The sequence below is a fragment of the Tachypleus tridentatus genome, chromosome 12 (genome assembly GCF_004210375.1).
Source record: "Tachypleus tridentatus isolate NWPU-2018 chromosome 12, ASM421037v1, whole genome shotgun sequence".
NCBI lineage: Eukaryota > Metazoa > Arthropoda > Merostomata > Xiphosura > Limulidae > Tachypleus > Tachypleus tridentatus.
The window spans coordinates 92,922,394-92,938,605 of NC_134836.1; the positions used below are offsets into that span (position 1 = coordinate 92,922,394).

A 16,212-nucleotide genomic window follows, 5' to 3' on the forward strand; every position below is an offset into this window, starting at 1 on the left:
AACGATTCTAGAGTTATGGAGAATTGTCCAATTTTAATTCGTTTATGGTTATAAATTAAACATGAAACATCATATTTTCAAGAGGCTTCATTGTTTTTCTAGGAAATGAATTTTGAAATAGTAATTGAATAATACAAAATAGAATTACGTGCTTAAAATTTACATTATTTCTATTTTGAGCTTTCAAGTAATTTTTCAATTTACTTTGTTTTGAAAATTATTTTTTCTTAAATATAACTTGATGAAAATAGTTTCCTATAAGATATTTTTTGATATACTTACCAAAACATTAATATAAAGTAAAAAGTAAATTATGTATTTTCAGAGCTCAAAGTTCATATCACTACTGATAGCAGTTTTTCTCGATACGGTAAATAAGTTCTTGAAGTTTTGTTTCAATGCTATATCCTTCATAGCACTACCTTTTAATGATGCATTGTTCATAACACATTTTTTTTGCGAATTAAATCTCGATGGCATTTCAAGTTCATTGATTTGTTAGGCTTAGCAACTTACAAGAAATGGAAGAAGTTGGACTTTACCTCACAGACTTATGCATACACGATCGAAGTCGAGAAATAGTCTTAGCTGGATGGCAACACGGAGCTCGTCTCGAGGTGTCATACGAAAGGGTATTAAATTTTTCTAATGATTAATTACGAACACCTTTGTTCTTCCCGGAAAACATTATTAAAATGTATTTCCGTACTATCATTGGAAATGCTCCCATATTTCTGACAAAAGATTAGAACCGTAATCTCTTTGTCATCTAAGTAATTAATTACAAATATCCGAAAAAAAGATTAGACAACCACTAAGATAAGTAATTCCTGTGTTGTTCTTTAAATTGCTCAAAACTTATTTCAGCAATATAAACTTGACGACTTTGTTATTTTATATTGATTTTGCAGTCAGTTATTGGAAAATTCTACAGTTTAATAAATGACATTGTAAAAAAAAATACTTATGACATTTTATAAACGAATTTATTGGCAGAGCTTACAGTTTCAAGTAAATACAACTGTAATATATTATGTTTTTGTGTTTGTTGCCTTAAGATTGTGGTTCACAATCTTTTTTATGCCCCGCCCCCCTAAAAAATTTTAATATGTTCTCGCACCCCTCACAGTAATTATATATTTAAGAATAAAGGTGAAGGTGGCCAAAACAAATTTTTATAATTAGTTTTTAATGATATATAAACAAAAACGAAACATTTGGAAAAGAAAAATATTACAACAAACTAAAAGTTGCATAAACTGAAACGCTATCTCGCACCCCTGGTTGGGAACCCCTGCCTTAAGAAGTACATTTTAATAAAGTTGTTACTGTGAACTCTAACACTTTCATAACGTTATTAGAGTCTAAACTGTTAATATTTCATAAAGTAATAACTGTGAACTTTTGCACTTTCGTAGCGATTTTAGGTGTTAAACTTTCGTAAACCTAGTACTTTGAACTGTTACACTCCAGTGAAAACGTTACCATATACTTGTTAATTCAATGAAATTACTACAGTAAGATGAGACTTTTATGAATTTGCTACTATGGTGCTAAAAAGTAAAAGAGAAGTAAAATTTTCAAAAATAATTTAAATAAAAACGTAAAATTTGAAGTGAAAGTATGTGTTTATGTTAATTGTATAACAAATGTTTTAAAACATTTAATTTCATATCCAAGATAACTAAACTAAAATTATTACAAATGGTTGTACTTAACCTTTGAGGTAACTCACGGGTAAAACAATATACTCACATGTCTCTACAAAATAAATAACCTTTCACCCATCAGGATAATTAGATAATCGGCAAAATGACCACTGCTTCGTATATTACACTACAATCAATTAACACATCGAAATGTTAAAATATTCTTTTAACGTTCAGAGGTAGTATTTGCATCTTTCAGAAACCAGTCACGTCTTAATAGATGCAACAAGTATACGATTTACGATGTGTGAAATACGTTATTATTTTCGTAGATATTTTAATTTAAACTAATAACGTAAATACTAAAAATGCTTAAAAAAGCCATAACATCCTTATAAGACTTTTTATGCATATCCAATGTATTAAACAGTAATTTTGCAAACAGAGGACAACGTTTAGTTTGGCTTGTTTTGAATTTTGTGCAAAGTTACTCGAGGGCTATCTGCGCTAGCCGTCCATAATTTAGCAAAGTAAGACTAGAGGGAAGGCAGCTAGTCATCACCACCCACCGCCAACTCTTGAACTACTCTTTAACCAACAAATAGTGGGGTTGATCGTCACATTATAAAGCCCCCATGGCCGAAAGGGCGAACATGTTTGGTGTGATGGAGATTCAAACCCGCGACCCTCAAATTACGAGTCAAGTGCCTTAACTACCTGGCCATGCCACGCCGAGGTGCAACGTTTCAAGGTTATTTAGTGTTAGCATAATTTCAATCATACAACTAATTATAAGACAGTTGCATCAGCAACGTTACTTTAAGACCTTTTTACGCAGCAAACATGGACTGAATGAGCATTAAAACTGGACTATTTTAAAGGATCCTTGGTATTGTGGTCTTATTAGTGAAAAATTAAATTAAATGCTTGTTGTACAAACACTTAAATTAGTAAGAAACATGACAACATTTTACGGTTCAAGATTTAGAAACGTGCAATACAGCACAAATATGTCACATTTTAAAAGTAACTAAGTGCGAGTTTAAAATAGTTAAAAATTCATCGTAATTAGAGGGTTCTTTCGTGTCTAAATTATTTTATTTGTAAACTATAAATATTTCAGCATCGACAACGTTCAAAAGGTAAGGAAACAGATCACTGTCTCGCATGAGTATAAAAATTATACACAACGAAAACGTTTAAAATAACCGTTTCAGATTCTGTCTAGCCAGACATGGTTTTAATCCTTTTGATGTCGTTTATTAACCATTGGATTCACACGTTAAAATAAAGTTGATAATTTATGGCTGGGTGGCTAAGGCTCTCGACTCATGACCTGAAGATCGCGAGTTCGAATCTCTGTTACACCAAATGAGCTCGTCCCTTCAACCGTAGGTGCGTTATAACGTTCGGTCAATCCCACTACTCTTTGGTAAAAGAAAAGCGAAAAAGCTGGCGAGGGGTAATGATGACAACTTGACTTCCCTCTAGTCTTATTCTAGTAAATTAGGAATGACTAGTTCAGATAGCCCTCGTGTAGATATGCGCGAAATTCAAAACAAACAAAATATTTTTTGTAAAGTACGGTTAGTAAAGTTTGCAAAAGGTTCACAATAAACAGTAACTTATAAAGTGGTAGCGGACATGTTAACAAACATCAGTAGTTCAATATAATGTGAAAAATTACAAAAATTGTAGATATTACATGAACAGGAATTACTTTTATTGCAGATATTTTTGTATCTCTGATGAAATTGTGAATTTGATATGAATTTTGTCAATTCGCGAGGATCCTTCCTAATCACAAATTAACCGATAAGGAGGGATTGTTCGAAAGAAACAAAAACAAGCTGCTAATAAGTCAATAAAACGTTTCTCTTAAAGCAAGAAGAACGAAGTAGAAGGTTGGAAGCAAACCTGAAGATGAGAGATGAATGGAAGAAGAAAGGTAACGACCTACTTTATTCCATGATCCCAAAAGCTGTAGCAGAAAGGCTAGCCAATGGAGAAGACCCTATTACAACTTGTGAGGTAGAACGTTTCTATATTCGCATATTTTTATATATAGGTGAATTTTAAGAGACGTACAGTCAACTTCAAATACAAAATATTACACAGATATACACATATGCATACACATCTCTTTTTCAGGCTGAAATATTTATGAACTTATTATACAAGAAGCTGTTTAGACGCCAAAGATGGCGATTTTTTAGGACTCAACAGGATCACAATGTGTGACAAAAATCAAGCAAACTACAGCTATTTTTCCAACATTTCTCTTAGTTTGTCCATTTCAGATTCGATACTACTGGCGTATGAGAAACAAAAGTTGTTGTTTTTTTCTTTATCATTTCATTTCAGTCCGAGGGACTGACGCACATTCAGGAAATTGTGCTTTCTCTTCTGCCAATAGATGCAATGAAACTATTTATTTATAGTGTATAATAAAAGTGTATTTATCAATTTATAAACACTGGTGTGTAAATTAAGTCACAATTTGAAAGCAAAGTTACTTGTCTTTCTGAGACAGAATTAGTCGGAGAAAAAAAGATAGGAAAAATCGTCATTTACTTACCTGGATAAATATAACAAAGTAAGCTTGGGTATTGGGATAGTATAGATTATGATCGTTAATTGGAAGTACACAGCGTACTAGTTTAAAACATGATCTTCTGCTGGCAAGAGTTTCCTCGGAGGATAAACTTTCTAGTCGAAAACATCAGTTTGTTTGTTTGGTTTTTGAATTTCGCGCAAAGCTACTCGAGGGCTATCTGTGCTAGCCGTCCCTAATTTAGCAGTGTAAAACTAGAGAGAAGGCAGCTAGTCGTCACCACCCACCGTCAACTCTTTTACCAACGAATAGTAAGATTCACCGTCACATTATAACGCCCTCACGGCTGAAAGGACGAGCATGTTTGGTGCGACGGGGATTCGAATTCGCGAGCCTCGGATTACGAGTCGAACGCCTTAACCCACCTGGCCATGCCGGGCCTCGAAAACATCAGAAAATATTGCATATTATGAAGAAAAAAATCAGTTAACATATGTGGCGCGAAGCTTGCGTAGATGTGAGATATCTAAGAACAAGTGGTTTTATCACACAGTTTTTCTGTTGGACTAGGAAATTTAATGTTGAAAGCTCTCTGTAAAGCATGACCACAGTGACACAGTGGTATGTCTGTGGACTTATAACGCTAAAATCCGTGTTTCAGTGCCCTTTGTAAGCAGAGCACAGATAACTCATTGTGTTGCTTTGTGCTTAACATCAAACAAACCATGTCGTTTCAAAACTAGTAGATGAGTGCAAAAGGTAGATGAAGCAGAAACCCGGGAAGTACGATCTCATGCAGTATAATTTTCGAGCAAAGAACTTAAACGAATATAAAATACGGGGTTGATTTAAACTCCAGAAGGTTCTCATTAGTTATCGCGAGAAATTTAGGTGTTTAACGATCTTATGATTTGGAAGTGTACACTGGTCTCTCCAAGTTAGATATTTAACTTAGGTGATATTAAGATATTCAGTTACATTCAGCTGAAACAAGAATCATGAATGCTAGTTATTGAACATGATTAATAAGTATTGCATTAAATTAGTTTCGAAATTATTTCTTTTGTTCAGAAATGACAAGGTCAGTGACGCGAATGATACATGAAAATGGCGAAAGTAGATGCGATGGAGGTTGTTGTGTTCGACAAGAAATCCAGGATTTCGTATGAGGGATTTAATTTGTGAACTCCGTTTTAGTATAAAGGCTTTCAAAGAGTTCAGAATTATAGGTATTAACGTTGTGAGTTGGGATAATTTGGTGAATACATGCTCAAAACAAAAACTTAGGAATTTTCAAAAATAATTTAGAGCCTATTTCACACAATAAAAATATTGTGAAATGTGATACAATTACTATCCATAGGAGCTGACGACAAAGTTTTACTGGCTACATGAGTTACACAAGATGGTATGAATCAAGATGTAGGTTTGGCACCATTATAACAGAAGGATGAATGGTAAGAGATACTTGAGATGTAACTTTGGTGGATATTGGCTCCAAGCTCCAAGGAATGTAGATTGATTTCACTCCAGCGAAGCAGTCCTTAAAGTTGGAATACTAGGTTGCATGAATTTTTGGAGCCATTGCCAACCTTTTAAACTCGGCCAGATCCACAAGCCAAAATATATAAAATACAATCTTAAGTATAAAAAATGAAAGTCTAATATTTCACACGAGGTAAAGAACTATATATATTCTTTGTACAAAGATGAAACTGACCAGTAGGATAGCTTTACTTAATAGTAACAGATGTCATAAAAATGTTACACTTTGTCTGTCATCCTTTGGAAAATTTCTCTAAAATGCTCTTTATATTTGCAGCATTAAATTAAACGTTTTAGTTTAAAGAGTCAACGCTGGAGAAGCACTACTCATCAATATGACAAAAAGCTGGGATAAAATCACATACATTTTAAATGTTTTCACATCAATATAACTAAAAATGTATGTCAGGACGGCTGGTGTGGGTATTAACACTTTTATTGATAAGTAGAGAACAACGTTTCGACCTTCCTAGGTCATCTTCAGGTTAAGAAAGAGAGTTTGCACGTAACCGTTGCCGGACATATGTTTTAGGGACCAGAGTTAAACGTGTGCAGGATTGTAGGGGGCGTTGCAGTTGGATGTTAGGTTATTAATTAGTATTGGTATAAAGGTGTTCCTTTATATTGGTTTAATTTTGGTTTTAGTTGCTGTATAAGTAGGACTTCTTTGATTTTGCGTTTGTTTATATTTGTTTCCTTGCTTAGTATCTGGGTGTTTTCTATGATTATGTTATGTTTATTTGAGTTGCAATGTTCAACAACGTGTGAAGGTGACATTTTGTGTTCTTTGAATCTAGTTTACATTTTTCTGCTTGTTTCTCCAGTATAGAAGTCGTGGCAGTTGTTGCATTGTATTTTATAAATTATGTTGGTGTTGTGTTTGTCAGTGTAGTTTTTACATAGTATGGACTTTAGTTTTGTACCTGGTTTTTGAATAAATTTGGTGTTTATTGGAATGTTGTGATTTGTTATCAGTTTTGTTTTCCAAATATTGGTTATTTTTTTGCTGATCTCTGGAACATGTGGTATGCAGCAGTATAAGGTGTAGTTTATCGTATCTTGGGATTTATTGTTGTTTATTTGTTTTAGGTGTGTGTGTATAATGTTTTCCACGGTTTTTTGAGGAAACTTGTTGATGTTGATGAAGTGTTGTTTTATTTTGTTGATCACATAAACTTCAAATGTTTTCACATTAACGTGACTACAAGTTGTGATAAAATCACATAAACTTCAAATATTTTCATATCAATGTGATTACAAGTTGTGATAAAATCACATAAACTTCAAATGTTTTCACATCAATGTGACTACAAGTTGTGATAAAATCACATAAACTTCAAATGTTTTCACATCAATGTGACTACAAGTTGTAATAAAATCACATAAACTTCAAATATTTCCCCCACTTTCCTCTTAGTTTGTACAGACATTATTCTGATCTTAAATGTGAAATGATAAAATTAAAAGGAAAATAATAGATGTGTAATAAACTTAATAAAAGTATGTTTAACTTTTGAAAAAATTATTAAATGGTATTCATGAACCTGAAAAGGCTGCTTATGATAACAAACATTTAGTTATATTTGAATGTTATGTGAACAGCTTCTCGTCAAAATGTAATAATGTTAGATATTGTTTGGAGTTTCGTAAGTCAACTAGAAGTGTTTTACCTTTTTTCTGGAATGAATTTTCTCAGTTATTAACTTTAATATTTTCCCAAATTCTAGTACAGAAAATGACGTATCTTATATGAGGCGAGACTGTTTACTTGAAGTTTGATTTAAGTATAAATGAAATACCTATATGAATAAGGCATGAGCTTATTTCCTCTTTAAATTATAATAACACTTCGCTTACTGTCAGCGAAAACATTGAATTTTTTAAAGTATAACATTAAAAGTACCTAAAATGTTTATTCAAAATCCTCTGAATGCATATTTTTAGTAAGATCAAAATAGTCAAGAAATGCGTTATTGTTATAACGTTTAACAATAAACTCGTGTTGAAAAAGTTATGTATTCAGTTCTCTTGTTACCGTACGAAATAATTCATCTCTTCATTTCAAAACACGATAATTACATGTCAAGAAAAATGAAAGTGGATAACATTGATTCACTCGTTGTTTTTTTTTCTCCAAAGTCCTTTGATGAAGTAACGGTGTTATTCAGTGAAGTTGTCGACTTCTCTGACCTCTGTCTGAGACTAAGTGCTATGGAGGCTGTGTCGTGTGTCAACGATGTTTACATACTTTTTGACCGTATCATCGACCACTACCAAGTTTTTAAGGTTTGGCTGAAAATCAGTAATTACTTTCTCTAAACAACCCAAAAGAATAATTTTCGTAATAACACACATTCTTTATTGAATACTGTGATATACTAATTATTAAAGTTGAAAATCAGTCTCTTCCATGAATCTGATTTAGGTTACTTTAAGATAACTTTATTCTCTTGCTATGAAACAATGGCACTGCTAATACCATTAGGGTTAGGTTTATTGGTAATTTTACTGTTTAAATAAAGACAAGTAAACGACTAATATTGACATTTATATGGAAGAATCTGCATCTATTTAGAATACATGTTATCCACTAATCATAGGTTGGATATTTAAACTTTGACAGAGGTTATATCTCTATAATGTTACACTAATATCTTTCTTTGAGGTCTCTGATTTGGCTAATTATTGTAAACATTATTTTCAGGTTAAAAATTCCATGACCAGTTTTTTTCAACTGAATTGTGTTATAATTATTTATTTGACATCCGATAGTGTAATCTATTATGCACAGGGTCGTTTTAAATATCTTAAAATTACACAAAACCCTGAAGAGAAACAGTATATTGATCCAATTTATTTTCTACGCTAGTAATTTGAATTTCGTTATAAAATCTTAATTTGTTTCAATAATTTTACTCTCGTATGAAAAAATATAAACTCCTGCGATCTAAGCCTTTCTCGTATCTTAGCGTGAAAACAAAGTTTTGAAAGCAATTCGATATTGAAAAGCTCAGTAATCGTCATCACATTTCTTGTTGTTATTAGGTTGTTTAGCTAATTTTATTGATTCTATTATCCTGTCTAAATACTTTCGAGAATGCGTTGGTGAGAAACATACACGCTAAGATATTTATTGAAAATAACATTTTAACTTCACTTATGAAGGTGGAAACTGTGGGTCAAGTATATATGTTGGTAAGCGGTGCCCCAGAAAGACGTCATGATCATGCATGTCAGGTTGCGAACGCCGCCATTGATATGCTTCTTCAGCTCCATCTGGTGGATAATAAACATTGTGGAGAAGGAGTACGTGTTCGAATAGGTAAACTAATTCAGAAGGGGGGAAAACAGTTTTATTGTAGTACCTCTATATTTAGCATTTTGTTTAATAAGAAATAAAAACTTTATCGCGTATTTAGATGGTTGATCAAAGGATTATTGCTGACATGGCAGAGTGTAATCAACTTGTGCATCGTTTAATGTGAATTTTTGAAAATATATAAATGCTAAAAAAGACATCTGTGTTCTGGGTACGGCCACCTACTTTTCTCCAAACAGTGAACAGCTAGAATATTCATCTGCGTGGTTAGTGATAGTACACTGATGGCCAAACTCTTTAGGACAATAAACAAAGAAAAAATATGATTTTGCTTTGTTAGACTCAAACACTTATTTGAATAGAGCTTCGAAAGATGAAAATAAGAAAAGGGAAAATAAAAATAAAAAACGTTTTTAGCATTTAATAGGGAAAATATGAACACTATGAAATTAACCTAAATACTAACTGGTCAAACGTTTAAGACCATACTAAAAAGAAGTTCTAAACAGGATAGGAAATGCCCAACAAGAGGTCTCAGTAGTGAGCTGCACGGCCGTCATTGCGAATAACTTCAAACATTCGCTGTGTCATGGTTGATATAAACGTTTGCAGAAGGCTGGCTGGAATGTTATTCCAAGTGGTAAAAATGCACTGTTTAGAATTGACGTCCATTTCTATAGACTTCCCTTGCCATCCACCCCCAAAACATTTTCAATGGGGTTCAGTTCGGGCGAACACACTGAATGGTCCAAAAGAATCACGTTATTCGCCATGAAAACGTCCTTTGTCCAGCAGACATTGTGGAGTGCAGCATCATCCTGCTGAAAGATCCAGTCATTTCCACACAATCGAGGGTCTTCAGTCAATAAGAATGCTCTCTCCAATATGCCAATGTAGCCAGTTGCTGTTTGACACCCCTGTATAACCTGAAGCTCCATTGTTCCATGGAAGGAGAAAGCACCCAAGATCATGATGGAACCTCCTTCAGTGTGTCGTCTAGAAAATGTCTCCGGTGGGATATCCTTATCGTACCAGTAACGTTAGAAGCCATCTGGACCATCCAGGTTAATTTTTTCTCATCATAAAACAAAACCTTCGTTCACTTTTCTACGTCCCTTGTTTGGTGCTTCTCAGCAAAGTTTAACCGAGCTGCTTTGTGCTGTGGAAGGAGGCGTGGCCTTTCAAGACGTTTACGTTTTTTAAAGCCTTTCTCTCGTAGATACCGTCTTATTGTTCTTGAGCTGCATTCTGCGTCCGTAAGGGCCTTAATCTGGTTCGACGATCGGCTGGTGTAATGCCGGACAACCCGTCGAATCCTCCTGCTCAACGCCGGTGAAATTCTTTTGGGTCGACCACTTGAAATTCTCGTTCCGTATCCCTCAGGGTCTTTTAAAAAATTTGCAATAGCAGTTGTACTACGCCCGATCTTACCAGCGATGGAACGTTGAGAAAGACTTTGCTTTTGCAGCTCGACAATTCTGCCACGTTCAAACTCTGTCAACTTTTTAGCCTTTGCCATGTTTTTACCCAATGTAACACAGGAGATGTCAGTGGGAGATGTTGGCAACGCTAATGCCTGAACACAAGTGACTAAATTTCTTTGAGTATTAACCGATTAACGCTTCGTTTTAGTGTGGTCTTAAACTTTTAACCAGCTAGTATTTTGGATAATTTAATAGTGTTCACTATTAAATATTAAAAAGGTTTTTATTTTTACTTTCCCTTTTCTTATTTTCATCTTTCGAAGTTTACTCAAATAAGTGGTTGAGTCTAACAACGCAAAATGTTCATTGACCTTAAGATTTTGGCCAGCAATGTATCTATATTCTACTTGTACCTAAATGAGCTCTGTCATGTTGGTTGAAATATTAAAAATATCTGTGCGTCAAACTACATGATGTTTTTATGACTTCTAATTAGTTATTTGAAGTTCAGTTTCCATAGTTGATTTAGGATGTTTTTATGTAATCCTGGAACTAGTATATAGTTTATTGTGTATTTTCAACTCTAATGGTTTATTTTATGTACTATATGTCAGTAAGTGCATTACACTGATTCAGTTATTATGAGTTAGTATTGCGAAATGGTTTTCTAAAGCCTACATCCCGTTTTCAGTTATAAATATTTATTTTGATCTATCTTTGAAACAATAGAATATATTGCTTGTATTGCTAAAGTAAAAAGTATTTATTTTTGTAAGTCAGCTTATAGATTATTACTTTTTATAGCCACAAACCTATTGCAGAAAAACAAGAATGTTACAATTAATTTTATAAAGTGTACGATCTCTTTACGAGGTATCCACTCTGGTCCTGTTGCAGCAGGGGTAGTTGGTCGAAAGTTGTTCAGGTATTGTTTGTTTGGAGACACTGTTAATACAGCAGCAAGAATGCAGAGTCATGGTGAGGTGTGTGCTTAATGTTATTCACAATTGCACGTTTCTAAGTGATCTTTTTATAACTTAAAATCAATATATCATAACAAATCGTTTCGTTTATTTCTTTCTTTGTAAGTAAATTTACACAAGTATTTTTCTTAAAAATTACTCCAATTAGCAATAAACTTTATCTTAGACATAAAAGTATTATTGAATCCTGTTTTACTTTTTATGTGATCTATATTAACTCTGGAAAATAGTTTTAAAGTTGTTCAGACATATACAGATGTTCAATATGTTTTTGAAGCCTCACCATATATTTTCAGTCTATACCACTACGTCTATTCATATTCTTTCTGACGACCGTGCATCTTAACAATAGTTCTGGGGGATAATTTACATTACCAAAGACTCCGCCGTGAGGCTGCCATGTACAAAGCGTAGCGTTCCTAACTGTATCCTATTCATAAGATATATATTGAGTACTCGTTTCAATATTCCAATGACAAAGAATTCCATAGGTATTGCGGCAATCAACGTGACTAATATGTTTTCATATGGAGCAGTATGGGTGTCCATTTCATTATCCTGAAGTATGCAAAGGTTGAACTAAAATGGCGTAGAAGAAGCTTATTTACAAAACTTTTCAATTATACATGTGTAAATCTTGCACTACGCTTGGTCAAAAACGTTGGTCATTTGATTTTGTTCTTTATCATTGCACTTTGCCATTACCTTGAGATTACACCTGGTTTTCCAATGGAAGGTATAGCTCTACAATTTGATTTTATTTATGAAATATACAACAGCTTTCCTTATTTTCAAATCTAAAAGCGACAGTTTTAAAGTGAAACGGTCAGCAAGGAATAATTTCTGGGGAAATAATACCAATATAACCAATCTTCTTTTCTTTTATTCAAAGTTATTCAAAGTCAAAACTGTGTAATATTGTTTCTTTCAGTATTGCTTTGTATTATATCTTACACAGCCTTCCATTATGTAGTGGACCCATCTTATTCATTCTTGAGATGAATCAAATTTACCTGTTAATAATACTTTTTTTTTTTCGAGACAGAGATCCATTTTTATTATGTTGTTCTATAGGACACATAGACGGCTTTTGTCACTGACTTTTGTGTTAATATTCTGTTACAAGACATTGAACGTTACTTACTATGGATGGGAAACAACTTTATATCGGATTCCTTTCGGACAGTCCTGGTGGTCCTAGCTGATCCGTATTCCTCTGATTTTCAGTGGTATTAAATATAAAGGATATTTAATTCTTAGATACTCCAAGTCCTCGAGATAAAGTATCTTTATTGTTTGAGTTTATGCGTTGTAAAAGGATGTTATATATCCTCTCCATTCGCCAAACGATATTAAAATGTAGTTCTGAAACACGCGACTCTCTTTCAGCTGCGGTTGTCTCATGATTTTCTGATTTGTAGATTCAAATAAACCTCGCCCTGTATTATGTTCAATTCCTAATACAGGAACATTAATAGTAGCATTATATAAGCTTTTCTCCATCTTCAACCTAATCAATCTTTACAAAATAATCTAATAAATATGAGAAGAATAGAAACATTTATTTTTTTATAAAAACGAACGTCAAGGATTATTTCTTTACTTATGATTATTGTATTCGACATTACTTAACCGTATGCTATTTCATAAAAAGTCTGAAATTCGCCGTATTTTCTATTAGTGGAGCTAAATTTTGTTTCGACGCTTATCGTCTTTCAAATAAATTCATAATTTATTGGCCTTGCATGGCCAGGTGGTAAGGACGTGTTTGAACATGTTCGCTCTTTCAGCCGTGAGGACATTATGATGTGATGGTCAATTTCACTATTCATTGGTAAAAAACTATCCTAAGAGTTTGCGGTGGGTGGTGATCACTAGCTGCCTTTTCTCTAGTCTCACAATGCTAAATTAGGGACGGCTAACACAGATAGCCAACGTGTAGCTTTGCGCGAAATTCAAAACAAACGAATAATTCATCCTTTTTTAATTCCCAAATTATATATTACACACATATAATACTTAATTCTTAACAAGGGTAAAACAGTTACCTACAGGAACATTCTTGGTTGCTTAAAATCATAAAACACTTTCACAAGGGTAATATCTACTTATCTAACAACAGGTATCAATTTTCTTATAGTCGGGTATCGATTTTCATATTTAATGCCATTGCCATCGTTACAAAATTTATATGACAGTACAGTGACTTTAATGTTATATATATATTGGAGTTACCCAATATCGCCTTCTAATTGCTGCTCATAAAGAGTTATCTATCTTTATAACGAGTAACTCTTCCTGATCGATATCCTTAGATGTGGACCTCAGAGATGCGTATAGCTAATTTCAGAAATGCACGACAAACAATTCGTCACATGCTGGTTAACGTGTAAACGAATAAATAGATTCTATAGTTTCATGTTTTCAGGATAATCAATCTCTGAACGTTTTCTTTATTGGTGTAAATTATCACTGCCATTACAAATTATTTATAATATTCTTCAGTATGAAAGACCACTAAAACTTCAAAGATAACCTCAGATAGATAGTGAGAATAAAATACAAGGTTTATTTAGAAGTCTATGAAACTGAACATAGGTTTTTTGTTTATTATTAAGCACAAAGGTACACAATCTTTAATGTGCCCACTGCGGTTAAGGAAATCCTGATTTTAACGTTATAAATCATCAGACTCACAACTAAACTACTGGGAGACTGATCGTATTACATAGTAGTTGTTACCAGCTCGTGAGATAGTCTTCAGTTGCATCATAGAAGTTTCGAAAATTTCGTTTTCAACTAGTTGTATTTTTGGATTATGTTTGAAACCTTCAGTCGTTGGCCAATGTATTGATAAGGATACAGATATAAATATTCAAAAAATTATACTTCTAAATTATATATAAAATTTGTTTAGAGAGGTTGGCACTGATGATAGTCAGAATAATTTTTTAAGTTATTATTTCCTTTTTGATTTTTTGTTTTTTTTATCTTAGGCTGGTAAAATCCACATCAGCCAATCTACCAATGAACAACTTCAACATTCAGGATATATTACCGAACTAAGAGGAACCATTAACGTGAAAGTAAGAAAAATTACTTATATAACACCTTATTAATATATATTTTATAGGACTGTATATGAATGTTTTATTATTATCTCTTTCCAGGGAAAGGGACGTATGAACACTTATTGGCTCTTAAGCAAGTAAGAAAATTATTGGGAATAATCTACGAGCTTTGTTTCGAATGAAAAAGTGTTACGTCTGTTAACTTCTACCATTGGCATGAACTTGGCTGTATCGTGAAATATGGTCTAAAGATTCTAGTCAATAGAAAAGCTAAAAAATATTTGTATTTTTAAATTGTTTACCTGTAAAATAATATTTTTTCTTACTTTAAGTAAATAATTTAAATACAGTTTATAATAAAAAAGGTTTAGAATTTTGATAATATTCTATAAAAGTTTTAATAAGAAAAGTATTTCTATATGTACACTTCCTAAAATTATACGTACAATTGATCATTAAGCTTTCTGTTGCTTTCTTTAGGATTAATTTAATATTTCTTTAAAAAATAATATGCCAGACAAATATATACTTTTTTGCTTTTTATCATTATTACTTATATATAGCAGAGGTGTATATTGTGTAGGACAAATAGGATATTAAATCACTTTATAACACTGGTGAATGTTTAATACGGTCTTACAATATCTTAAAACAACATCCAAACATATTCATTTCTTTGTTTATTACGCAGAATCATAAGTTTGAGATTTTTCAAAAAGTAATTTGTTTTTCTTAGCTCTTACAAAAACAAATAAAAATTCAGACATTGGTATTTTTCTGAAAGAAATTAATTTAATTTGTCAATGTGCAACTTTTTAATGGTTTATCTAAAATTAATTAAAATTCAGTCATTTACTTTCTTATCCTTTATTACTTGTAAAAAAGATTCTTTTAAAAATCACCTGGGGAGTGACATTTTAACACGTTAAATAACATTATAACTGCAATATGTTTGTAGCTTAATCTCAAAGTTTTTTACTTTAATTTCTAATTGAGTAATGAATTTCGTTAAGAACAGATCATCGCCTGTTTTGTTCTCTGTATTGTTACCAGTGTTTGTGTGTCTTGAGGCGTGTGTTTTTTATATAGCAAAGCCACATCGGGCTATCTGCTGAGTCCATCGCGAAGAATCGACCTCCTGATTTTAGTGTTGTAAATCCGTAGACTTAACGCTGTACTAGCGGGGGACGTGTCTCAGCCAAATTACTAACTTTGTAATATTAAGCGTTTTACATATGTATTTCCTATTAATTAAGAAATCATTAAATTACGTATAGTATGACAAAAGCTAATTCAGAATTCTTGTGGATGTTTCATATATTTCACATTTGTGCTTCTTGTAGATAGTAATTTTTAAGTAAACAGAATATAATAGCAATGATATATGTAACTATTCAAAAATATGGTAAATAAAAATTTTAATTAGATATTTGAATTCTTTTGACTAATTAGGGTATAGAGACATGTATATGTTCTCTCTGTTTCGAATATTAAAACGGAATAAATATTTGATATAATTTCTTTTATTTTAAATAGTTTTGAATAAAAACCATTTTATGCTGATTTAATTTTTTTTTATTTGCACATGGCCATGCCTTTTAAATAAAACATACAAATTAAAATCTATACAATAAAACAACTGTTGATGCAATGCTATACAAAAATAA

General features: G+C 32.5%; 1 protein-coding gene across 2 annotated transcripts in view; it reads left to right on the forward strand.

The window, feature by feature from the left end:
- Positions 1–15,905, forward strand: part of LOC143234006 (soluble guanylate cyclase 89Da-like) — a 28,283-nt gene extending 12,378 nt beyond the window's left edge. Inside the window, exons 3-9 of one of the 2 annotated variants that reach the window (XM_076470995.1) lie at positions 503–632; positions 3,534–3,680; positions 7,888–8,034; positions 8,914–9,070; positions 11,296–11,474; positions 14,471–14,560; positions 14,645–15,905. In XM_076470995.1, the coding sequence (XP_076327110.1) occupies positions 503–632; positions 3,534–3,680; positions 7,888–8,034; positions 8,914–9,070; positions 11,296–11,474; positions 14,471–14,560; positions 14,645–14,686 (892 nt within the window). In that variant the 3' untranslated portion in view covers positions 14,687–15,905. The remainder of the gene's footprint in view (positions 1–502; positions 633–3,533; positions 3,681–7,887; positions 8,035–8,913; positions 9,071–11,295; positions 11,475–14,470; positions 14,561–14,644) is intronic. The other variant, XM_076470996.1, reaches the window with a different exon arrangement.
- Positions 15,906–16,212: the final 307 nt, after the last annotated feature.